Source organism: Neomonachus schauinslandi, chromosome 1 (genome assembly GCF_002201575.2).
Source record: "Neomonachus schauinslandi chromosome 1, ASM220157v2, whole genome shotgun sequence".
NCBI lineage: Eukaryota > Metazoa > Chordata > Mammalia > Carnivora > Phocidae > Neomonachus > Neomonachus schauinslandi.
Window position 1 is genome coordinate 158,985,676 of NC_058403.1, and position 24,979 is coordinate 159,010,654.

General features: G+C 51.1%; 1 protein-coding gene across 1 annotated transcript in view; it reads right to left on the minus strand.

Annotated features, from left to right (window-relative positions):
* Nucleotides 1-24,979, minus strand: part of NUP210 (nucleoporin 210) — a 108,186-nt gene that overhangs the window by 54,657 nt on the left and 28,550 nt on the right. Inside the window, exons 5-14 of the mRNA XM_044916245.1 lie at nucleotides 23,780-23,930; nucleotides 21,707-21,839; nucleotides 16,557-16,733; nucleotides 15,953-16,021; nucleotides 14,238-14,344; nucleotides 13,062-13,202; nucleotides 12,042-12,179; nucleotides 10,938-11,093; nucleotides 9,228-9,426; nucleotides 3,953-4,098 (exon numbers count right to left, since the gene is read on the minus strand). Of these exons, the coding sequence (XP_044772180.1) occupies nucleotides 3,953-4,098; nucleotides 9,228-9,426; nucleotides 10,938-11,093; nucleotides 12,042-12,179; nucleotides 13,062-13,202; nucleotides 14,238-14,344; nucleotides 15,953-16,021; nucleotides 16,557-16,733; nucleotides 21,707-21,839; nucleotides 23,780-23,930 (1,417 nt within the window). The remainder of the gene's footprint in view (nucleotides 1-3,952; nucleotides 4,099-9,227; nucleotides 9,427-10,937; nucleotides 11,094-12,041; nucleotides 12,180-13,061; nucleotides 13,203-14,237; nucleotides 14,345-15,952; nucleotides 16,022-16,556; nucleotides 16,734-21,706; nucleotides 21,840-23,779; nucleotides 23,931-24,979) is intronic.

Consider the following 24,979-nt stretch of genomic DNA (forward strand, 5'->3'; position numbering starts at 1 on the left):
CCATTCAGGTATAAAAGTGTCACAGAATCCTGTGCCAGGAAGAAAGGTTAATAATCAACACAGACACTCATAAATCATACAGGCTCCTCAGTGGCTGTGAAAGTACAGCCACTGGCCAGGCCAGAGAGGAGAGGGGCCCTGCACCTCAGACAAGACTTCTACTACTCTAGGGCTTCGTATCCTGGTTTGCAGAACAAGAGGTTGAACCTAGACATCAGGAGGCCCTTAGGGAGGACAGCCTACACTTGCAGCAGACGGCATCCATGCGCCCCCTCGCAAGGATACTCACACTTGGTCTAGGATCAAGAGACAGAAGGAGCGGGGCGGGGTGGGCAGAAGTTAGGGCCCCACTGCACCTGGCTGTCCCAGAGGCTCAGGGGTCATCACGTTCAGTCACACTGACACTGCGGGAATGGAGAGCCAGGTGAGGTCCCCAGATCCAGGCACTAGGGACTCCCAGAGAGTAACCTGCAGGTGGGTCGAGGGATGCCAAATCCCTGCAGTAGACAGAAGCCGAAGAGTAGCTTGGGTGCTGACTGCAGAGGGAATTAGGTAGCCGGCGAACACAAGCCCCTCCAAGGTCCAAATAGAGGAGGTTACATGTACGTTGGGGGGCAGGGCCGAGCAGTACCCGTCTTACGTGTGGACCCGATTTTGTCCTTCCCTGACCTTCACCAACTGTCCACTGCTAGGTAAGAAGAGAATAAATATCCCACTCCTAACCCAGCTTTCAAACACCTCCTTGATCTGACCCAGAGGGCCTTCACAGCCTCCTTTGTGACCCGAGGTATACTATTTCTAGTGTCCTCACCAGCCAAGCTTCCTACAAGCAGACCCTCCTTCTACTTCTGTATTCACCAGTGACCTGTGCCCCTTGGGGCTCTTCATTCCCTCTACCATGCTCACTGCAGTTGTCTGAGCACCTGTCTTCCCCACAGACCGGTGGCCACCTAGGGCACAGTGTGGGATTTCTCCCTACATCTCTCTCTCTCCAGCCTGGGCTGTGTACCAACTGTACCTACCCAGGGATGATCTGCAGAGTAAACTGGTGAATGGACAAGCAAACAGTCATTGCGAGTTGCTTTCCCAGTTTCCACACTCCTCTCTTCCTTAGAGGAAGGACCACATTTTGTTAGGGTAGGTAAGTGTCCAGCTAAAATATTTCCCAACCTCTTTTGAAGATAGATGTGCCCAATGGATTAAGTTCTGGCCAATGAGATGCAAGTAGAAACTGTTCCTTTATACTTCTGACAAGGTTACTAGAAGAAACTAACTCAGCTGGGAGGAGAGCTCTTTCCCCTTCTAGCTACATTGGAATGCAGATGCGATGGCTGGAGCTCCAGCAGCCATTTTAGATTATAAGGCAAACTTGAGGATGAAAGCCACACACTAGAATGGTGAAAGATAGAAACCTGGGTCCCTGATGACTATGAGCTGCCACACTAGCCCCATGTGAAGGCTCTCATGTGAAAGAGAAATAAACCCTCTATTGGCTAAGCTATTGTTTTAGATTTTGTTATGTGTAAATAAACCTGATCTTAACTGTTATCAAGACAGAAGAAAGATAAAAGAAAACACCTATATCCTTCTATAATGTGTCCAGTCAGGAAGCCTTGATTGGGGACATGTCTATATTATCTTCACCCTTAATCCCACCTTGGGACAGTGAGCTCAGTCAGTGGCCTTTGATATTTCAGCCACACACTCCACATAAATAGGGTGTCTGGTCATTTGGAGCAAGCACCAAGGAAGAGCCCTGAAGAACCTCCTTCCCGGGGTCCTAGGGAAACTCCACCTTAGGCTGCGGCAGGGGTTCCTCAAGAATGCTGCCAATCCTCTCGAACCCTGTTCTCTGAGCCCTATCACTCCTTCCTGATCAGGAAGGGGATCCTGACTTCCTAATTTTAAACTGCCATCCTCCCTTCTTTACCCTCCCTATCACCCTCTTCTACTTTACTTTTTCCATGGTAAGCACTGGTCTATTACTGTCTGTCTCTACCTCTGTTTCTACCAGCATGTCCATTCATGAGGACAAGGATTTCTCTGTGTTTTCTGCACTGATATATCCCTAAGGTTTAGAGCAGGAACTGGTGCAGAAAAGGTGTTCATATAGATTTTGGTGGGGGGGGAGGGGAGAGGTCAGGAGATGTTGGTTTCCGTCCTGGCTAGTAAGCCTGGACACATTTGCCCACTCATTGATTCTAAATAAAACAACCCTTCTCAAAAAATATGCACTTCCAGCTATTTAACCAAAGGAAATGAAAACACTAACTCAAAAAGATATTTGCACTCCCCTGTTCATTGTAGCATTATTTACAATAGCCAAGATATGGAAATAACTTAAGTGTTCAGTAACAGATGAATGGATGAAGATGTGATACACACACATACACAGGAATATTATTCAACCATAAAAAAGAAGGATATCCTACCATTTGCAACACTACGGATGGACCTTGAGGGCAGTGTGCTAAGTGAGATAAATCAGACAGAGAAAGACAAATACTGTATGATCTCACTGTAATCTAAAAGAGAAAAAGAGCTCACAGATACAGAGAACAGATTGGTGGTTGCTGGAGAGGGGCATGGGGCAGCAAATGGGTGAAGGGAGTCAAAAGGTACAAACTTCCAGTTATAAAATACATAACTCATGGAGATGTTGTGTACAGCATGGTGACTAGAGTTAATAATATCGTGTTGCATATTTGCAAGTCGCTAAGAGAGTAGATCTCAAAAGTTCTCATCTCAAGGAAAAGATCTGGCACTACGAATGGTGATGGATGTTAACTAGACTTACTGTGGTGACCATTTCACAATGTATACAAATATGAATCATTACATTGTACACCTGAAACTAATATAATGTTACATATCAATTATACCTCAATTAAAAAAAACATAAAACCAACACTTGGTGGTTGTCTGTTCTGTATCAGGCACTATGCTCGGCGCTAGGGGTTCAGAGATGAAAGGCTCTAACCTCACTGACCCTGCTTCTAATGGGTGAGGGGGGAAGAAAACCTGTAACCATAAACCAAGGGGACCAGAGCTGTCCTAGAGACTGACGCTGGGCGTCAGAGAAAGGCGGCCCTGATTAGTCCAGTCTGGAAGCTGGCGGGATGCCCCCCTAGGACAATCCTTTCGCCCTCCCCTTCAGGAGGAGCCAACTCACCCTCCCTGAGCCTATTAGAGGCAGGGTTCTCATTAGGTCTGCCATCCTGTGACGGGGCAGCTGCTGTGTGAACCCTTCCCAACCACCTTGGGAGGAAGGTCTGGTTCTCCTTTTTCTGCATTTTAATAACTAACCCTACTGAGCACTCACTACCTTCCAGGCATTGTTCTAAGTCCATTTCATTCATTAGCTCAGTTTCTCCTCACCACAACCCTACAGTTTAGGTGTTGTATTAGCCTCATTTTACAGGCAGGGAAATGGGAGGCCCAGAAAATTAAGTTAACCAATGCCACAGAGTTGGTGTCGGACCTGGATTCAAACTGGGGAGTCAGTGTCAAAGCCAAGGCAGTGAGCTCTGAGCTGCGGAGGCTTTAGCTGCCTCTGGCCACAGATGGACGAAGGGGGACTCACATACCAGCTGGTTGCCTGATGGCAGGCAGACAGCAAAATCCAGACCTGACCCGTGTCTCCCAGACCCCAGAATCTGCACCACATGCCATCCTAGGGTTCCATGGAGACCTGGCAGGACAGCTCTGGAGTGGACCAGAAGCCCTCCTGTCTAGATCTCTGCAGAGAGCATGTCATCCACACACAGTTAGCAATCACTGTCTGCCATCAGGAAGGCTCTGCTCCTTCAACCTCCTTCCTGGATCCAGACAAGAGGGAGCATAACTATTCCAAAAGCTATTCTGACCAGTCAGGGTTTTAATACATATTTGCCAGAGCAAACGAATTACTCACATCAGGGGAGGAGGTGGAGGGCAGGGACCTTGGGCTCACCTTGAGGGGCAGGTAGGCAGCGATGGTGATCCGGGCACTCAGGTGGATGTGGCCATGTCTGTAGCTCACGAGGAGTGTGGTATAGCCCTGGACCTCTGCTCTCACCTTGACCCCACTGCAGTGCTCAGATCCTGGCTGCAGCCTCCCTGTAAGAAGAGAGCCAAATGGTCACTGTGAACTTGCCTTTGCTCGGAAAAACATGACAGGTTGACAGCCCCTCCTTCATCCTGGGCTTGATACACAATCTAATTTTTTCAACTTAAAAATTTGAAGTGTAAGTCCCATACTAAAAATACATGTAGCATATGCATATAATTCATAGTGATTTTTTTTTTCCTTCCACAAACTGAACACACCCTGTATCTAGGATCAAAAAACACAATGACCTGTATCCCTGAATCTCCCATAGATCTTTCTGGTCACTAGCCTTCCCCAAGGAAAACCACTGTTACCTGACTTCTCACCACCAGCTTAATTTTGCTGGCTGCCATATTTTATACGTAGTGAATCACTAAGCATAAACTCCTTTGTGTCTGCCCTCTTAAGCTCACTATCGTCCCAGGCACCATAACTGCCTGTGGTGAGAGCCCTCCTTATATTTTGCACAGTGTAGATCTTTTATCCACATTTGTAGTATGATTGCATTGTGTGACTAGACAGCTGCTGATGTCCCCACGCTACTGCAAACATCTGGGTTGTCTGCAGTGTGGGGCTCTGACGCAGGGTGCTGCTATGAACGTGCATGCGTGCGTGTTTTCTGGGATGGATATATTCCGGCATTTCTGTTGTGTGTATCCCTAAGAGTGCGGTATGTTTGCCTCCAGTCCTTACTGCCAGGGCAATGGGTATGTTTGCTTTTCATCATTATTGCCAAGTATCTTCCCCAAAATGGATGCATCAAGTCATACTGCTACTAGAAGCTACACAGCATCCCCACCAATACTTGGTATTTTCCACGAGTTTTTAAAAAGCCATTCTAGTGGGAGGGTAGTGGTATCTTACTGTTTTCTTTCCAAACACTTAGAAAAAAATTCTACCGTGAAATGCCACACACCCATCCCCTAGATTCTACAATGAACATTTTGCTGTATTTCTCTTACTACATATCAATCCATCCCCCTACCCATCCATCACCTGATCTTAGTTTTTAATGCATTTAAAAGTAAGTTGCAGCTTCAGCACACTTCATTCAAATTGCTTTAGATACGCATAATTATCTCTAGTTCAGTATTTCTTCCTGGTTCTTTTTTTTTTTTTTAAGATTTTATTTATTTATTTGAGAGAGAGAGAATGAGAGACAGAGAGCACAAGAGGGAAGAGGGCAGAGGGAGAAGCAGACCCCCTGCTGAGCAGGGAGCCCGATGTGGGACTCGATCCCGGGACTCCAGGATCATGACCTGAGCCGAAGGCTGTCGCTTAACCAACTGAGCCACCCAGGAGCCCATCTTTTTTTTTTTTTAAAGATTTTATTTATTTATTTGACAGAGAGAGACATAGCGAGAGAGGGAACACAAGCAGGGGGAGAAGGAGGGGAGAAGCAGGCTTCCCTGTGGAGCAGGGAGCCCGATGTGGGGCTCTATCCCAGGACCCTGGGATCACGACCTGAGCCGAAGGCAGACGCTTAACGACTGAGCCACCCAGGCGCCCCTCTTTTTTTTTTTCTTAAGGTCAGATTTACACACAGTGAGACACCGATCTTAAGTGGGCCATGCCGTGAACTCAGACAAACGCATCCACCCATGAAACCTGAACCTCTACGAAGATGCGGGACATGACCTGCCCCCACAGTTCCCTCCCGCTCCTTCCCGGGGGGTCCCCTCCTTCTCCAGAAGCCATCACTATGGCATTCCGACTTTTCTCCACCATAGTTTAGTTTTGCTTTTTAAATAATAGTTTCATTGAACTATAACTCACGTACCACAGAATCACCCATTTAGAGGGCACTCGTAATTCAGTGGTTTTTAACATACTCACAGAGTTGTGTAGCTATCACCACTAATTTTAGAATATCTCATCTCCTAAAAAAGAAACCCTGCATCCATGACCAGTCGCTCTCCGTGTAGATCAGTCCGCCTCACACTGCACATCAATGAAGGGGGCTTTTTGTATCTGGCTGGTTTCACACGCATGTTTTTGAAATCCATCTATGCTCTGGCATGATCAATAGTTGGTTCTTCTTTATTGCTGAGTCTTCCATTACAAGGGTGCTCATCCATTCACCAGCTGATGAGCATTGGGGTTGTTTCCAGGCTGGGGCAACCAAGGAGCAGAGCCTGCCATGCCCCGAGCAGAAATCCCTACGTCGCCAGAAAGGGTGTGCTATGGAGTCCGTGCGCAGAGCCCAGGAGCTCCGGAAAACTGCAACTCTGCCAAAGGGGCCGATTTGTGTTCACAAGTACACACAGTAGACGGAAATGCTAGGTCTGAGTGTGGACCCTGCCGGCAGTGAGTCTGGGCAAATGCTTTTCTGGACACGACCCCAAATTATAAGCCAGGACGCCAGGTCCTCTGCTTAGCTGGGTAAAGGGCGCTGGAGAACGGGGGTTCTGACGCACGGCAGAGGAGCTTCCTGAGCATGATGCCTCCGCCTCCCACCCCAGCCTGCCTAGTGGGAAGACTCGGTGCTCCCCGAGTACCAGGCTCTCCCCATCCTGCGGCCTCTGCCCTGGCAATGAGAGATCTACCTGCACGGACCTGGGGCCAAACTTGGAGCTGCCACCCCCTCTGTGGTCTCTGGCTCCTGACATACTCTTCCCGCTCCTCAGGACACTCCCAATTTGTCCATTCTCATCCTTCGGGTGCAGCTCTCATTTCCTCTAAGCAGCCTTCCCAGGCACCCCCAAACTGGCTTAGAAATCCATCTTCTGCACATTTCTGCTGGGGAATATGTTCGGGCATTTCTGCCGGGCACACGCCCAGGAGTGGGACGGAGCTGCCGGGACCTGTGCTCACCCGCAGGCGCACTCCATCCCAGGCACCATAACTGCCTGTGGAAGCATGGGTCTTGCTCGGCTGTGTGGGCCATGAAGGCGACACCATGCCTCTCGTGTTTACCAGGAACCCCCAGAGCACAGCACTTACTAGGTGCTCAGTGAACAGGTTGCTAAGAACCAGCCAAGGCTGGGAGCAGAGAAGGGGCCAGGGCAGAGCAAGAGCTGGCGTGTCGCCACCCTGGGCACTGAGCCTAGTCAAGCCCGAAGCCCTGGGGCTCCAGCAGAGGTTCCCAGTGGTGCCTACAGCCCCAGGACTTTCAGGGGGGCTTCAATGATGAGGACAAGGAAGAAATGGGACCCTAGCAGCCAACTCCAATAGGAACAGGGTAGAGCTCCAAACTGACCCAGAGGGTGTTAGGGGCCTGGGGCCGCCCCTTCCTAAGAATTGGGACCTGAGCCCCATCATGTGTCTTTTCACCCTTGGGCAATCTTACCTGGGAAAGAGACTGAGACAGAGAAGGAAACCTAACGTGGGGACCCCCTCTGGCCCCAAGTGTCTGTTCCATGAGTCTCCTGTGCCCCAGACAGATGTCACCCAATCTGCTGGCCCCACCCGGTCTCTAGTCCCACAGATTTCCATGACACCAGCATCGCTCTGCCCAGACGAAGCTCCGGATTTTAAGATACATAGTTCTCATACAACCGAGACCCTACACACAGGCTTCAACAAGCCACATCAACTCTACACTGAGGGACATTTAAGGGGCTTTGTAAGGGAAATTTTGATGCCACAGGATTTCGGTCTCGGCTGCCATCTTCAGAACCAAACTCCTTGAACAATGCTTCTGCACTGGGCTCAGGGATGTTCATTTGTAACCCTCACAGCCAAGTGAGGAGTTAGTATCCCCGTTTTATACATGGAAGAGTCGAGGCTCAGAGAGGCTGGGCAACTTGTCCACCATCACACAGCCAATATACGAAAGAAGCTGTGCTCAGACCCGTAGCTGTGGAGCTCCCAACCCTGTCCTTCATTCCCAGGACCTCCTGGGCCTGGGGCGACAGCCTGCAGGCTCTCCTCCCAGCCATCAGCAGGCTCCTCTCCCTCACGCTGATGTCTTCCTCCATCCTTCAATGAGGACACTTAAATTTTCATAAAGCTGTTCCTCCTGGGTGGTCAGAGAGGCACAGCAGCACTTGCCAAGGAAGGACATGACCTTTCAGAGACGCCGTCCCCTTCCTCTGCGTAGCTTCAGGTTCACACAGCTCCACGAGTAACCACAAGTACAGCGGGGACACGCGAGGCTGCCTGGCACACAGGTGATCCTGACAAACACCTCTGCCAATTGAGCTGCTTAAACCCGTCAGTATCGAGTGGTCTGCTCAACAGCCGACAGTTGCTCCCCACTGCCTGGACCCTGAATCCAAGCCCTTCGTGATTCATGATTCGACATGTTCCAATCCCAGGGCCACTGTATGTGCCCGTGCCCCACGGACGTGCCCACCTCTGGGCCCTGACCACAGAGACCCTGCCCACCTGTCACTTCTAACCCCTGCCCAAACCTTCTTCCTCCCTCAATGGATCATTAGTCCTTGGTTCTCTCTGTCTGCAAAGGAACCTCCCGGCTGCCCCTGGCTGGCTCCCCTGGGAGGCAGTTTCTCAGGGGACAAAAGGCTTCATGGTCAGTGCCAGATCCACCCAGGTCTCTACCCCATCCCACCTGTGCCCTTGTGTGACCTTGGGCAGCAGGCAGCCCCAGTCTCTTCATATGACATGTGGCCCAACCACAGCTCCCTGCCCCTCCCCCCCCCACCAGAAGTCTGATGAGTCACACACACTGAGTGTTCACTCCACACCTGGCAGGGTTGACATCCCTTAAACTAACTGCCACAGCCACTGTCACCACCGATATCACCACTAAGACCCTGCAGGGCATGCCCAAGAGGAAAGAGCAATGTGCACGGCTTGGACTGCTCAGGGTGTCGGAACACCAAAGTGTCAGGATTTTGTCACCACCTAAAAGCCCTATGGACAGTGTATTGTGAGCACCTACTACCTTCTAGACAGTGTAATGGGCATGAGGACATGCAATTCTATTTAGGATGACACCCATTTTAGAGATGGGTGGTTCTGAAAGCCCAGTGACAAGGCAGTCACACGGTGTTCAAGAGCCAGACCGGACCATTGTTGAGGGTGGACAAGGGGATAGATGCCATTCCTGATGCTCCTGATTCCCCTATTGCCTCAAGCCCTCCATTTAGGAATCTGGGGCAGCCCATGTTGAGAACTTATGCGGTCTAGCCTGATCCCCCTGTCTGGTGCCCACTCATCAGTCCTGGTTTACCTGGGAGCGGCTGGAACACGCCTTGGTTCTCTACCTCGATCACCAAGTCAAAATGGGAGCAGTCGCTCAGGGTGACCACCTCGTTGGCCCCACCAGGAATGAGGCCACTGATCCTCAGGGGCAGCTCCAAGGTCTGGCCCACACGTGCCTCCACCTGGCACGGGGCGAACTCCATGCTGCTGGGCTCGATCACATACACCTGGAGGACAGGGGTGAGGATGGGGGTCATCAGGCTCCACGGGAGAGGAAGGGCCTGCGCCAGTATTTACTAAGAGCTGCCGTGCACTGGGTACTGAGGACAAGTCAGTGAGAAAACTGAGCTTGGGGGACATGTGTGCTGGGGACTGGAGTGAGTTCAGGGACAGAGCTGTTTGGGAAGGCCCCTTTGATACGGTGACACAGGAACTCAGACCTGAGAGGCATGTCAGAGGTGGCCAGACAGAAACGTGGGAGAAAAATGTAGGAAGAAGACACAGTGTGTGCAAAGGTCCTGAGCCATGTACCAGCTCAGCTTGCTGGAGGAATATAAAGAGGGCCCCGGTACAGGGTAAGAGGTGTCATCACTCACAGCTAATACTTCTATAAAACAATACTTTCCACCCTCCAGGTTCTGTTATAAAAACATTGCTAAATTTAATCCCCTGAGCCTGTTTGTTAAGAAGATTCTATTAGTAACCTCCACCTGATGAAGAACCTGGCACAGGAGTGTAAGGGACTTGCCCAAGCACAGTGGAGACTGGACTGGGCAGCCTGGCCCCAGAAACCAGACTGTAACCATTACACACACTGTATCTCAAGGAACTGCTCTCAGACTTCTGACTGAGCAATTGGGTGAAAGGTTGCACATTTACTGAGATAAAGAAGCTTGGAGGGGGGCAAGGTGGTCATAGTTTATCCACATATTTGGCAATTATGCTGTAGCTAAAGGGTCTCAGTTACGACTCTTTTTATATGAGAATGAGATCAATCTTTAGACGGGTGCGTGTGTGTGTGTGTGTGTGTCTAAGTGGATCCAAATAAAAAGACTAGAATAACCTGTCTTTAGATGGGTGTGTGCGCGCACGCGTGTGTGTGTGTGTGTGTCTCTAAGTGGATCCAAATAAAAAGACTAGAATAACCTGTCCATCCATGTCCCAAAAAACATAAGAGCAGGTTGGGATTGGACACACTGCGTATGGAGCTTTGACTTCTGCCCTAAATGAAGGAATAATGGCAGGCTGAGGTCAGGGTCAAGAAGTCAGGAGGCCGAGGCAGGGTGGGCAGAGGCTCAGCTGCAGATGACCACTCCCACCCAAGGCCTTTGCTCAGTGAGTTGGTCCCGTGTCACCTGGAGTCAAGAGCCAGGTGTCGGGCCCCAGTAGAGGGAAAGGAAAGGGTCAGACCCAGGTCTCGTGGAGTTTGGGGCCTCCCTTTCACTGTGAATTTACCAACACTCAATGGCCCTTCCAATTCAGAGATTCAGACCTTTCAGGTCTGAGTTTTCTAGAATGACTCCTTTGAGTATCTCATGTCTTCTGTGTTCTCTGATCTCCCTTCCAAGAAATTCCTACTATGCTGACCCTGGCCCTTCTGGGTCCCATCCCCTGCCTGGTGGGGGATGTCACGTCCATCCCACTGCCCACCACCAACACCAAATACAAGCCTGAGGACTGGATGTGAGAAGGCAGCTAGAGACCGCCAGCCTGAGCCTCCGGGCCCCTGAGGTCTCACCTTCATCTCCCCGAAATGTAGCGGGTTCTGCACGTCATGTGCATGGATCACACTGAGACCAGTATCACTGCCTGTGGTCATCACACCCTTGACGGTGACTGTGGCAACCACGTAGCTTGACGAAGACCAGCTGAAGTTCCCACTCCCACCATGCGCCTGGAGAAGAAAACCATCAGATCAGTCCATCTGCCTGGTCTCTCTGTCCATCCTTCTGTCTCACTCTCTGACTCGCATGGTCAGCGGCCTCCCACTCCATGGGCTAACATCTGGCTGGAGACCACCTCCCCACCTCGGTCTCTCCACCCTGCCTCCTTTCTCTTCCTCATATTCTGGAGGCCTTGTGGCTGACACCCACTGATGCCCCTAACAGATGGCCCCAGACCTGGGAGCACCTACAGACTGGACTGGGAGAACCCTGGGCCACAGAGTCAGGTGCAGGAAGCTGCTTCCCTGCCCAGGCGCAACGCTCCCTCCTGGCACACACCCCAGCCTCTCCTGGTGGTCCTCCATGGAGTAGAGACAGTCCAGCAGCTTCCCAGGTCAGGGGCCATCACCCCGGAACCTGAGAGAGGCCAGGAAGGGGACACACAGGCAGCGGGTCCCAGTGACAGGCATCACTCTGCCAGGGAGGCAGTGGGGACTGATGGGGACTCTACTGGCCACAGGGGCTCAAGCCCCCACAGGAGTCAGTCCCTGCCAACGAAGGCCAGACGGGCACGTGAATATCAGAAAGCAAGAACACTTGATAGGTGACAGAGTTAGAGATATTTTTCCCTTGAATTTCACATTTTTCTCCAGGGATAGTTACGCTACTTGTAGAAAACAATCATTTTTTTATCAAAACAAATGCAGGTGGAATTTAAATCTGTATTCCAGGTTTTCTTTATCATGCTTTCTTTTCTGTTTTTCAGGGTTTTTTTTCTGATTACCAAAATACAGTGCTGTGATAGAAACCCCAGAAAATATAAAAAGCATAAAACTCCCCGATTTTAAATTCTCTCCAACCACTAGAAGGTAAGATTAAAAGAAACAAGATAGGTGAAGAGCCCCAATCCCATGGAAACACCCAAAGGAATGCACCCAGATGTGGGGTGTCACGGTTACCTTTATTGTGTACTGATAGGCGCCCGTCTTTGGTTGCCACGGAAACGTCAAGATGCTCGGATAGAGGGTGATTGGGATGTGAATTTCTACCTCCTGCTGGTTCCACACGGGCACCCGTAATGTGTGGACCCCTCCATCCTACAAGGGGGTGAGGGCGCCGCACGTCACCATGACAACCAGGTCATCAGAGGTTTTCCCAGTCAAGCAGACCCCCGCCCCTCCCCAGAGATCAGGTCACAAAGATTCTGTGATTGCCAGGGAGCAGGAAGGAAGATGCTAAATGCCCTGCAGCCTTCTCTGTCTCCATGGAGACAGCTTTCTATGGCTCTGTAACAGCCACTCAAATAAATGCTGCTTGACTTCATCCTCACAGCACCCCAGATGAGATGATGTGGTTACTCCACTTTACAGATGGGGAAACTGAGGCATGGGGCACAGCAGCAACTTTGCCCAAAGCCCCCAGAGCTGAAGTGACAGGCAGGCAGGAATTGCTGTCTACCCCACAGGCCATTCTTTCTGCTGCCTCCTAAGGGGCCGGGACAGGTTTTATGCAGTGTAGGAAGATGAGAACACCCATGCCGATATTCCAATCAGTAAAAAAACTGCTCACACCTATAACTGACTGGTCTTCTAATAAAGGGGGAAAATGAAAAGACTTTAAAGGACCCAAGGGCTAAAATAGCCAGAGGGATGCTCATGGCCCCGGGAAACAGCACAGCTAGACACACGGGCCCAACACCGCTTCCCCAACAGGGTTTCCGCCCCAATCCCAGAAGGGCAGGCTCACCTTTACAGAGGCTGGCAAAGGGCAAAGTAGGAGGGGCACCCTGTGTGGACACAGGGACAGGGAAAGCCCAAAGCCCCACCACCAGACATCTCCCATGAGCCCAGATGGGAGGCAACCCCCAGAGTACCCACGAGAGCAGTGTACCAGGCTGAAGTTGGGGTCCTCGGCTTCCCAGGGCTCATGTCCAGCCTGGGAGGGTGCAGGGGGGCAGAGAGAGGGAGGTGCTGACTTGCCTGGTCTACCACAGAGGTGAGGGCTGCCTCGATGGCCGTCTGGCCCCGCTTTGTTGCCCTGACGTGATGGTACGACCCATTCTGGGAAGAAGCGAGCACCTCAAAGAACTCAGAAGGCAGCACGGTTTCGATGCGAATATTCTGGAAGGGAGGCAGGATGGGTGAGAGAGGTGTTTCTGGGATGAGTCAGGAAGTCAGAATGCAGGAAAGGAGCAACGTGGCCCACAAAGAGCAGCCAGGCCGGGCCATGGGGCGGCCCAAGGCCCAGAGGCCTCCAAAACCAGCAGACGAGCTGGACGAGGCCCTAGAACTGGGCTCTGAGCCCTCCGGCCTTTGACCCCCTCCCAGGCCACCACACTCCCCGCATGGCCCGATGACCCAGTGCTCCTCAGGGGAGCCTGAGGCCTACTATTGTTGGCTTTCTCAGACCCTGAGGTCCCAACAAGGAAACCCCCAAACACAAAAGAATGTCATCAGTATCCGTCAGAGTTTTTTTCCCCAAAAAATGGTGATCGACAGTCTTTATTCAATAACACGAGGAAAGCAATGACCTGCAGAGCTGCCCCTAGGGGAACGCTGCCTTCTTCTTCTAAAACCTCAGAAGCCACTAGGAATGTCCCAGGCATTCCAACTGATGATCCTGGGAACCTCTCACGAAGGACCAAAACCTGCCGAGACTCCTCTCCCTCTGCCTGTGTCTGCCATTCTTTTCTAGAGCCAGAAAGCTAACTGAGATTAGCCTAGGTCACCTGGGCCTTCCGGACAGTTATAGGTATTCCTGGCCCTGCAGGGAAAGGTCAGGGAGTGCTCCCTGCTCCTCTGTAGAGCGGGAAGAGACGGATTCTCAGCACCATGAAGTCTCAGGCTATGACAAACGAGCAGGAAGGCAGCAGGCGGACACTGCTCCCCCATCACCGCCTTCTGGAACCGAGCTGCCTGCGGCCCCCTCTCCCCACTCTGGCCCTGCAGGGGTAGGGCTGGGGGGCACAGACTTGCAGGTTCACAAAGTCCTGAGAGGCCCCAGAGATGTCACAGTGCTGTCTCTCATGGACCCAGAAACACCACTAGGAATCAATAACTCAGCTTGCCTGCATGGGGGCCCTGCAGCTTTGGGGGGCCGCTCCAGGAGGCACATCCCACACTGACACCCCACCGGGACCCAAGGCAGGCACTCACGTCTGACAGGTAGACCTTGTTGCCGGACTTGTCAAGCACTTCGATGGTGATTTCATACAGGCGGCCGGTCTCCAGCACCCACCTGTCACCAGGGTGGACTGTGAACCCTACAAAACAGGCAAGCAACAAAGCCTGACACTTGGGCCTGTACAGGGCCATGCTGCTGAGGAAGGGGACGGCACCAGGCACACCTGGAGGACCCCACAACGGCTCACCTGCACTCCCCCAAGGAGAAAGAACAGCTGCTAAGCATGGTGAGATCTAATGCCCACGATCGGCCCTGAGCCCGCAGAAGCTGGGGTGAGCTCTCAGCTTCCCCAGCACCACCCTGAGCATATCCCACACTGACTGCTCCCGGGCTCATTCAAACTTGAACCTATCCACTGAAGGTCTAGACTCTGAATCCACAGTAGTTGTATGAACCGAATCCACAGTAGGTCTGCACTCTGAATGCACAGTGAGTCTACATCTGAATCCATAACCCTCTGAATCCCAGTAGGTCTGCACTCTGAATCCATGGTGAGTCTACATCTGAATCCATAACCCTCTGAATCCCAGTAGGTCTGCACTCTGAATCCACAGTAGGTAGAGCTCTGAATCCACAGTAGGTCTTGGCTCTGAGGCCTGGCACTGAGCATTCTATCCATGTGAGCAGCCCTCCCTCCCAGGCCTCTAGCTGTGCCCCCACACACGATGCGCATGGGCTGCTCGCTGACCCCCGTGAGGCCGTGCACTTTCTCACCACACCCTCGCCCAAACTGTTACCTCCGCCAGGCCGACCTACCTACAAAGGAGCAGCTTCTGGGAAATGCCTGCCTCAACCCTCATCTCCCAGAAGCTGTTCTTCGGCACTCACCTTGACTAACTCTCTACCACTGTCCTGTCACCATCTGTTTACACTGCTCTCTCTCTGCAAAACCAAGCACAAGGACCTATGCTTCCTTCCTCCAGAACTCTAGGCCCAGCACAGGCCAGACTGAGGGAAGGTACCAAAAAAGGCTTTCTGAATAAATGAAGCTCCTAAGACACACCTGCCTGGTGTTACCACATTGTCAGCTCAGGTCCGCACCAATCAGCAAGCTCACATGGTGGCTCACAGGAGGACCTAGGGGTTTGCTGCATGTCGGTCAAATGTTCTCTCGCCTGAACCAATTCAGTACACCCAACAGGTGCGTCAACTCGGAGCAAACTCAAAGGGAGCATCATCTCTATGACCTGGGGTGACACTTGGGTCCTGGACATCTCTCAAGCATTCATCAGTTACAGCAGCTCCTGGGCCCTGGCCCCGCCCCCAGGGGTCCTCCATGACCGCTGAGTCCTCCCTTCCTCTCTTGGGTCAAATGCCTCCCCTTCCTCCCCACTGAGACTTTTACCAAGTGTGTCCTTGCTTTAGGGGCTCCTTTGTCACTGAGCTGACCGACCTCCAAATGTCCACAGGTCTGGACAGAGCCCTGGTATAGAAACCAGGAGGAGACAAAGCCCTCCAGACTCTACCCAAACACTTCTCGGCCTCTGGAGCTGCCCACCTACGTTGACCTTGGCCTACCCTCTGCTTGTTTCTGTGCATCAGTGCAGGGAGGACTGGGGAGCAGCCCTGGCACGAGCTGGCTGAGCTGGCCGGTGTGAAGCATTTTCTGGGGAGCTGTTGTTGCCTTTATTTATTTTTTTAACTCCTGTCAGTAGCACCTGGGAGGACCCAGGATGACCAAACTTACCCAGGTATCCGGGTTCAACCACGTAGATGGTGCTATTGGGTAACCTGGAAGCACCCTGCATGCGGATACCTGAATGCTTACTTAAGGAACAAAACACAAGAAGGAGAACAGAGCAACTGGCAGGATTCAGCTCACATGCGTAGGAGAGAGGATGAAAACCTCTGTTTTCATCTCTCTGAGGACAAGTAGAACAAAGCCATGTTCCAGAATCAGAGGCCACACCACGCTTCCTACACTAGCAAAGGAGGATCTCTGCAAGGGACACTGGAGCCCACACAAGCAAGGCTAGGACAGGGACAACCCACACGCTGGTTTGGAAACAGCCTTGCCCAGGACCCTCGGATGGGGCTGCCCGTGCCAGGGAAGGTTCCAGAGGCGAGGAGCGAGGCTCTGCTCCTGCCACCACCTCCCATCCTGGAACCTCTCCTATGAGTCACCCACAGAGGTGAGCGTTCCACACAGCCATGTTGCTATTTCGGTTCTTTCCAATTTTCAGACCTTGAGGGAAAACAGGGTTATTTTTGGCCTCGCCAAGCTTTCGGGGAGAAAAATGACTTCCAAACAGCAGATCTCCTGCACAGGACATGCTTATGTACTTGCAGACAGGCCGAGGAAAGGATATTCCTGTGGCTCAGGACCAGGCTGCTCTGTCCCAGCTGCACGGCGGTGACCATCGATGTGTCCTGGTCCAAGACGGCCACGGGCCGGCCCACATCTCCCTCAGGGCTCGAGATGCTGTTCTGAAGCTGGAGCTCATACTGCTCAGAAGGCATTGACAGCTCTGGCCGCCCAGAAGCAAAAAAAACAAAGTGGGGGAGACAAGAGCAAAGACAGGAAACATTAGAAACCCATACGTCCACCCCACCCCAAATCCCTGGACCCGACTATCGGTATGACTGCTTGAGTTCGCTTTCTTTCTTCTTTTTTACTTAGTTTCTTCAACACTTTCTTCTAAATTTCACTATAGTTAATATACAGTGTTATAATTTTCTCAACACTTTAAAATTTAACATTATTCTCCATGCCTGTGGACAAAACTGACACTACCCATGAATTTTCAAAAGCAATCAGTTTTTTAATGACTCACAAACTGCTTTTTTTTTTTTTCATTAAGCACAGCCTCTGACACCAATTGCAGGCTGCTTGCAGAATCCAGGAGTTGAGTGAATTCTGCTGCCACACTGAGGGGCCTGGGGTAGGGCTCACGGGAGCCGTGCAGCCTCTGGGGGGGTGGTCCAAAAGGGCACCAATCCATTGTTTTCCACCAGGTTTGGGGAGTTCAGTTTAGGATCTGCAAAGAATGTTCTCTTTTGCTATCTTGACCATCCATCAAGGTTTCCTTGCTCGCTGTCACATTGCAGAAGAGAGAGAACTGCTCAATTTGGGATTTGAGGGATGAAAAACGATTTCCCCAGGAAATAAGCAATCCTACAAAACTTGCCGCTTCTGCGTCAGTCTTCCACAGCCTATGTGTAGTGACCACGAACGCTTTTATAAATGGCTACTGCTGACCGCAAAATCAAGATGTGGTGGGACCGTGCCTGCTGCTTTATGGGCCTGTCACCCCATTTTATCCCACAACCACCCTTGACCTGGGTACTGCTGATGCGCACAGCTTCAAGATGGTGGTGCTGTGGAAATCGAGCCAAGAAGCCCACTGGGTCCTCCAGTGGGGAGTGGCGGAGCTGAGATTCAAACCAAAGAGAGCAGGATGAATCATTGAACACTACATCAAAAACTAATGATATACTATACAGGGGCTAACTGAACATAAAACAAGACAAAAAAACAAAGAGAGCAGGAGCACTTTTACTCAACCCCTCCCGGTCCTGTCTGTCAACTTTCCTACCGAGCAACCTGCTCACAGAGCCTGGGGGCGTGGCCACATCTCTGCCCTCCAGCAAGAGACAGGAGGGAGAACCACAGACTGCACCCTTGCTCACCATTCCTTCCCAGATCCCAGCTCAGGGCCTTCCATGGGAGCTGTCCAGGACAAGGGCCAGGAGGAATTTCAGCTAGATCATCCTTAGAATTCCCAAGAATTCCAACGGGAGCTTTAAAAGGGAAGCAACTGGTCCACTTCCTGTCTTAGGGTATCTTCTGTGTGTTCTAATAAGTCCCCAAGAATCTGCCCTAGAGCAGAGGGTTCTCAAAGTGTGGGCCCTGGACCATCAGTGTCACCTGTCAACTCCAAATGACTGCTCCCCCACCCCAGAGCTGCTGAATCAAACTCTGGAGGTGGGCCTGGTTCTCTGAGTTTGAACAGGCCCTCTGGGTGATTCCAGGGCACACTAAAACTGAGAATCCCTTAGCGTATACACAGCCCATCTCCTTGTCCTCTAACTGGGGGAAGCCCAGCCTAGCTGAGTTGAGATTCTTGAGGATTATATTTTCAGAATATGGCAGAAGTGCATCGAGAATCCACGCCATAATAAAATAATGCCATTGCACAATAAACAGTATTACTTGATGCTGTTTTATGAAGCACTAGCTTCCTCCTTTATTTAAAGTTCTCCAAATGAATAGGCCATTTTGGGAAATGAATATACGGATTCTCAAAAGATCTTGCACAACAACATAATTACAAAATCCTAGGACAATGAAAATAAGGGGTTTGTTTGACTCCTTAAACACCTCTTATAATGCAGAACTCACTACTTGTGAGAAGCACTGAATGCAGAAGGCTCTGCAGATGCTAAGGGTCACTGTCTATCTATAAAAATAGGAAGGCTGTTCTTGGGGCACCAGACCAGCTCATCTACCATCTGCAGAGGATAAAGGGCCATCACCAAGGCTGCCCTTCTATAAGCCAAGAGGCCCACATGCTTCTAGGAGACAGGCTCTGTGACCCTCCTGACCCTGGCTGACCCTCCAGATGTGCTTCTCATTCCCCCCCCCACCACGGGTAGGCTCCAGGGATGACCATGGAGCTCCTGGGGAGGTAGATCTGAGCCCAGGAGGATGGGGAGCTCATTCCCTCACCTCTGGCTCCAGTCCCTGCTCACATAGCCCATAGAGCTAGTTCTGGGCAGCCATAGCTCAAGGGTGTGCTGGGCTCCAAGTCCCTTTGACACCTGGGTCACTGACACCAGCCTGTGCAGGTGATTCTCCCAGCCTCAGTGCATTTTATCTCTGTTCCTTCCATGATTGCACTCACTCACGTTCTTTTGGACACCAATTCCCTCAGTCAGCATGGCCTCCCCACCTTTTGTTCTGTCTGATAATTTAGTTATTGTGCCAGTCATGTGTTCAAGCAGTACAAATACCAAAGGATTGAGAACTGAGGGGAGAGACCTGCGGCCCCCGCTGGAAACACTGCCCTGCAGGCAGCACATAGCCCCCTATTACAAGCTCCAAGAGCCCCTCCCCTCCCTCCCCACCCCCACTTGTAAGATGTTTGGAGAGTAACCATTGGACTGGCTGCTGGGCTGTGTGCTCCAGGAGGGCAGAAACCCAGGCAGCATATGCAGCCTCTAGCAGACCACGGCACTGAATAGGTGCTCAATAAATGGGCTTACAAGAAAGTGAGCCACCCAATTTAAAGGGAGGCAGACAGAAGGGAAATAAAGATATGGAAGAAAAGAAGAAAAATTACATTTTCAAGGAAGGAAAACTGAAAAAAAAAAGAGAAAGAATAAATTTGGGGTTATAATTATCTGCATGTTAATAAGTCCAGATAACTGGCCTCTAACCTAGAATTCTCTAAGCCAACACGGGATGCCACGCAAGACGGACAGCAGCTGAAATTCATGTCCCTGTCATGCCATCAGTCGTCACTTCCCTGCTAGTCAACTTGTTTAAAAAGACAGTAATGTGAATTATATCTCAATTAAAAAAAAAAAACAACAAGCCTAATCCATCTAAAACAAATGGACAGAGTTTCCATTTGTATGACTAGGTCATGGTGGACCTTGCTGGCTCGGTTCTCAAGGCTTCTGTCTGGAAGCCACTCCAGACCTGCATCAACCAGAACCATCAAGCACCCAGCTGTGTTCATTTTTGGAGGAATTTTCCATCTCATTTCCCCATTGATGAAAGGGAGGCAACATTCCTATTTCCTACTCTGGGCTACCTTTCATGTGTTCCGACGCTTTGACGTATATGGTAGGTCAGTGACCCAACCCACAAGTTTTCTGGGTCCCTTGAGATGTGCTGTTCCTCTGGACTATGACATCTGAACTAATTTAGGGTGAACTCTCAAGACCTCTTCATTAAATCACCCGCCATTAACCATGCTGACTGCCCTCCCCGGTTGGGGCCCAGCTCTCAGATCTCTGGCCAAGAGCCCCCACCCTTCTTCCTATCCAGAAGGAGCTTATTCTCAGCTTCCGTGGTCTGAGGGGCAGAGTGCTCTGCCACACTGTAACTTCTCAACAGATCCATTGCTCCCAGGTGAGGCAGTGTCTTTCAGGACCCCATCTATGGAACAAAACCCAAGTTTCTTGGATACTGAAGCATCTATGTGCTTCTTACACAACACCCTGCATCACAGACAGAATGACCCTCCAACCTGGGGGAGGCAGCTGCCTGAACACGTGTCAAAGCCCTCGGACAGATGGGTGACACTCTTGACATCTTGTGCTCTGGCCACGAAACATGGATAAACTTTTATTTATTTATTTTTAATGGTTTTATTTATTTATTTGACAGAGAGAGACAGAGCGAGAGAGGGAACACAAGCAGGGGGAGTGGGAGAGGGAGAAGCAGGCTCCCCGCGGAACAGGGAGCCCGATGTGGGGCTCGATCCCAGGACCCCGGGATCATGACCTGAGCCAAAGGCAGACACTTAACGACTGAGCCACCCAGGTGCCCCATGGATAAACTTGAAAAAAATGATAATAGTAATAATTCTTAGGAGGATTGGTGCTGTATTAAGAACCCTCACCATATAAAATGCATCACAGGTACACAGCACTCTAGAATTTCCAGAACAAATCCACATCCACTAATTAATTTTGCCCTCACAGCATAGGCAAAAAGGCCTCAAGGTATCTGAAGGGGAAAATGAGCCCCAAAGGAGGGGCAGTGGTCGGCCAAGGCTGGACAGCAGTCAGTGGTTGACCAAGGGCAAAGCCCGCTCCAATGTGAACCTCACAGCTTCTGACATTCTCAAAACAAAGGCGTGGATATACACCCAAAAGGACTGAAAGCAGCATCTTGAAAAGATATTTGCACACCCATGCCCCTAGCAGCATTATTCACAATAGCCAAGAAGCAGAAGCAACCCAAGCGCCCATCGAGAGATGAATGGATAAGCACTCAACAAATATGAATATGCGTACACTGGACTATCACTCAGCCTTAAAAAGGAAGGAAATTCTGACACACGCTACAACATGGATGAGCCTCGAGGGCATTATGGCTAAGTGAAATAAGCCAGTCACGAAAGGATAAATACAGTAAGATTCCTCTTATATGAGGTCCCTGGAGGAGTCAAATTCACAGAGACAGAAAGTAGGATGGTGGCTGCCAGGGGCTGGGGCCCCCAATGGGACCCCCGTGTTTAATGAAAATAGAGTTTCAATTCTGGGAAGGTGAAAAGTCCCAGAGATGGATGGTGGGGATGGTTGCATGACAATGTGAATATACTCAATATCACTAAACTGCACACCTAAAAATGGCTCAAACTGTAATTATATTATGTGTATTTTAGCACAATAATAAAAATGGCTCAAACTGTAATTATATTATGTGTATTTTACCACAATAATAAAAAGCCTCTGCCATGACCACCTCGCTGAGTCAGTGACTCACCTGTGATCTTTCCTTGCCTGATCTTCTGCACCCTATAGCGAATGGAGGTCCCCACCATCAGGTAGACGTCGTAAGCTGGGTTCAGAAGGATGTTCTCCAGAATCAGCAGTCTGACCTCTGCAGGGCGCACGTGCTTGGAAGAAAGAGGGTAGGAAAAGTGAGGTGAGGGAGGGGTGCTTGGCTGGTGCAGTCGGTTAAGCGTCCGACTCTTGATCTCAGCTCAGGTCTTGATCTCAGGATCCTGAGTTCGGGCCCTGTGCTGGGCTCCGCACCCAGCATGGAGCCTACTTATAAAAAATAAGAAGAAAAAGTGAGGTGGGGTGGGAATGGAGAGTGGTGTAGACAAGAGAAAGAGAATCTAGAACTTCTCAGGATGCTTATGTAGGGACAAAGAAGTTAGGGGTAAAAAAATAAGGCAATGCTCAGAGCCCCCCACCTTCAGACCCCCAAAGCCCCGGGGGAACCCTGTGTGTTCACGAGGCACGTGTTCAGCGGCTATTGCTGAACCATGCTGAGCACATGACTTTACGTTATGCGTGCTATAGCTCAATGTATAATCATAATAGTTACACAGAAAGAAAAGTGAGGAGTGATATCTATGGATACTGTGGCCACCAGGGGCTCGGGGGCTCCACCCACAAAAGCCCAAAGGCCAGGTTGGTTGGAAAGCCACAGGCAAACCTGAAAATGGGAGAGAAACATGTCCCTGATGAGTGCTCAGCCCTTTCCCCCTCCTGCCACGCCGCAAACTCCTCATCAGGAAAAGGTGTGAGAGACTTGAAATGGGAGAACCACCACCAGTCCAGCGCACCCCTTGGGTTCCCGGAGTCTATGGGGGCCTGCACCTTTGCCTGCCTTTGATCTTTTGGCAACTCTTCAAGTTGGAGAAAACTCAGCAAAGAAAATGATTCTCATCCACAGAGATGCAAATACATTGTCTCAGGTGGAGGTGTGGTCGATTATCATCCCGTGGATATTGACCAGTTCTGCTTCTATTCCTAAATTCTTGGGGTTCTCCTTTGCTCCAGCTATAACATCTTACAGGTTTCCTCACTTGATAGTAAGTTACATAGCATCTCTGACTCATCCAAAGAGACAAAAGCTGCCCTTGGGCCCCGCTCTGCAGTGGGTGCTTTCCAGCAGGGGGCAGGCAGGGAAGCCGCGTATGGACGGGCAGCAGGCAGGACAAGGGGGAATTGCAGCTCAGAGGTGGGGTGGGCTGGGCTTGGGCCCAGAATAAAAAGAGACAAGCAGTCTCCAAACATGACCTGCAGGGTGCTACAAGATGAACCCCTACAATATGGCACGTCCTGTGCTTCTAAAACCCTCCAGGACCCCTGGCCTACTGGCTAAACCACTGAAGAGTAAATCAGGAGGTGTTCTTTCATCTGTCACTTTAGAAATTCAATGGCAGATGGAGGACCACACCCTTCTGTGTGAGCTCCAGGAACCAGGCAAACGAAAGGAAGATCTCAGGGTTGTAGTTCAAAGGAGGCAGGGCAGACATGTGCCCACAAGAACCGGGAAAGAACCAGGACCTCTTCTTTCTGCTGTCCTATCCCTCCCCCGATGGGTGCTGATGGAGAAGTAGGTGCTAGTGAGGCCAGGGCGACTTGAGGGGGGCGGTGAGCTAAGGAGCCTTAACCACACAGATGGGACCACCAGTCCCAGGGCTCAAAGTGGGGCCCAGGAAGAAACAGCATGGAGGACGCTTGGAAGTCCCCAGTTTTTTCAGAGCCCCAAATGCTTGGATGCATCCCTCCACTGGGACGGAGGGGGGTATTTGTTGAAAATCAGCTGGTTAATGAGCATCCCACTGCTCCTGGACCTCCCTTGAAACTGACAACGGATCAACTACTTTGGAGCTCTGGAGATGGTACACTCTGGTCCCCCAACTACCTCTCTCGAAAGCTCTGGCCCCCAAAACACCAAACCCAACAACAGAAATACAGAATCACACCCTGAAGTTCCCAGTTCATGAACAGTGAAACTTTTACGGTACCACTCCTAAATGTGCGCATGGCTGTGAGCCATGCCAGGAAGCCCCGCTCCTCCCGAGCCCCAGGGCCCCACCTTGTAGACGGCCTCCTGGATGCGCGCCTTGAGCTTGGAGCTGCCAGTCTTCATCCCGGACACCAGGATGGTGTCCCCCTGCTTGGCCACCTTCTCCATCTCAGAGATGTAGGAAGGAGGGATGTACGTGGACTCCAAGAACGTGAGGATTCTGGAAAAGGAATGTGTCATCAGACCTGAATGTGGAAGCAAAGACCCTAATGGATTCACTGTCTGTTGGCACCTCCTAGGAGGGGCCAGACGCTGAAGTAAGTGATGGTGCCCTACTTGGTGCTGCTTAGAAATGTGTCCCTGAAACTTCCTACATCAGAACTGCCCACCTCCTTGTGAAAAACGCAGATTCTTGGGCCCTGGCCCAAGCCTTTATCTGCTTGAAGCCTGGCACTGTGCCTTTTATCAAAATCCTCACGTGATTAGGGTAAACCCTGCAATATGAGGACCACCTGCTTAGTCAAAATGCTTCTCTCCCAGGTGTGAGAGGTGAGACCCACGGAAACTAGGAAGCAGGCCCGAGAGCACAGACCCAGCCAGGGTGGTGCCAGCAATGCCCACCAGGCTCCCAGGACTCCCTGCGATGTCCTACCCACTGCTCAGGGCCAGCTCCTGCCCCTGGAAAATGATGCTCAATGACCCTCCTCCAGTGTCAGGAAGAGGGGATCACACCCATCTTATCGCCCGTGGGGTTGGGCTGTGGGGAGAAGCCCCACGTTGGGAGAGAAGTCAGAGGCGGCGACCCCACAGTGTAGGCAAGAAGCAGGGCTGGCTTGAGGGACCCTTTCCACGTGGTCTCTCTCTTGCAGCCTGTGATTTACAGGGTAGCCCGCCTTCCCACTTTGAACGAGAGCAGTCCACTGGACAGGCTTCCACCCTCCCCAAGGTCCGCCGGCAGCTGTAGTATGCTGTGACTGACTCCCTTGTGTGGCTTTACTACGTGTCACATCCTGATATTAATGAAAATCCAGGACACTCTGGTGGCAACATGCCTTAATGCCTTCGATTCTGGTTAACATTCAGCTCACGTACAGAGTTTCTGGAAGCTCAGGAGGCTGTCATGACAGGAAACGCACCTGCTTGCACAGACTGGGGCAGGGAACCAGCATTCTCTGAACATCTGGTGTGTGACAGGCCCAGAGCAAGGCTCTGAATACCGTGCTGACCCACACAGCTGCCCTCAGAGGTAGCCACAATAATCCCCTCCCG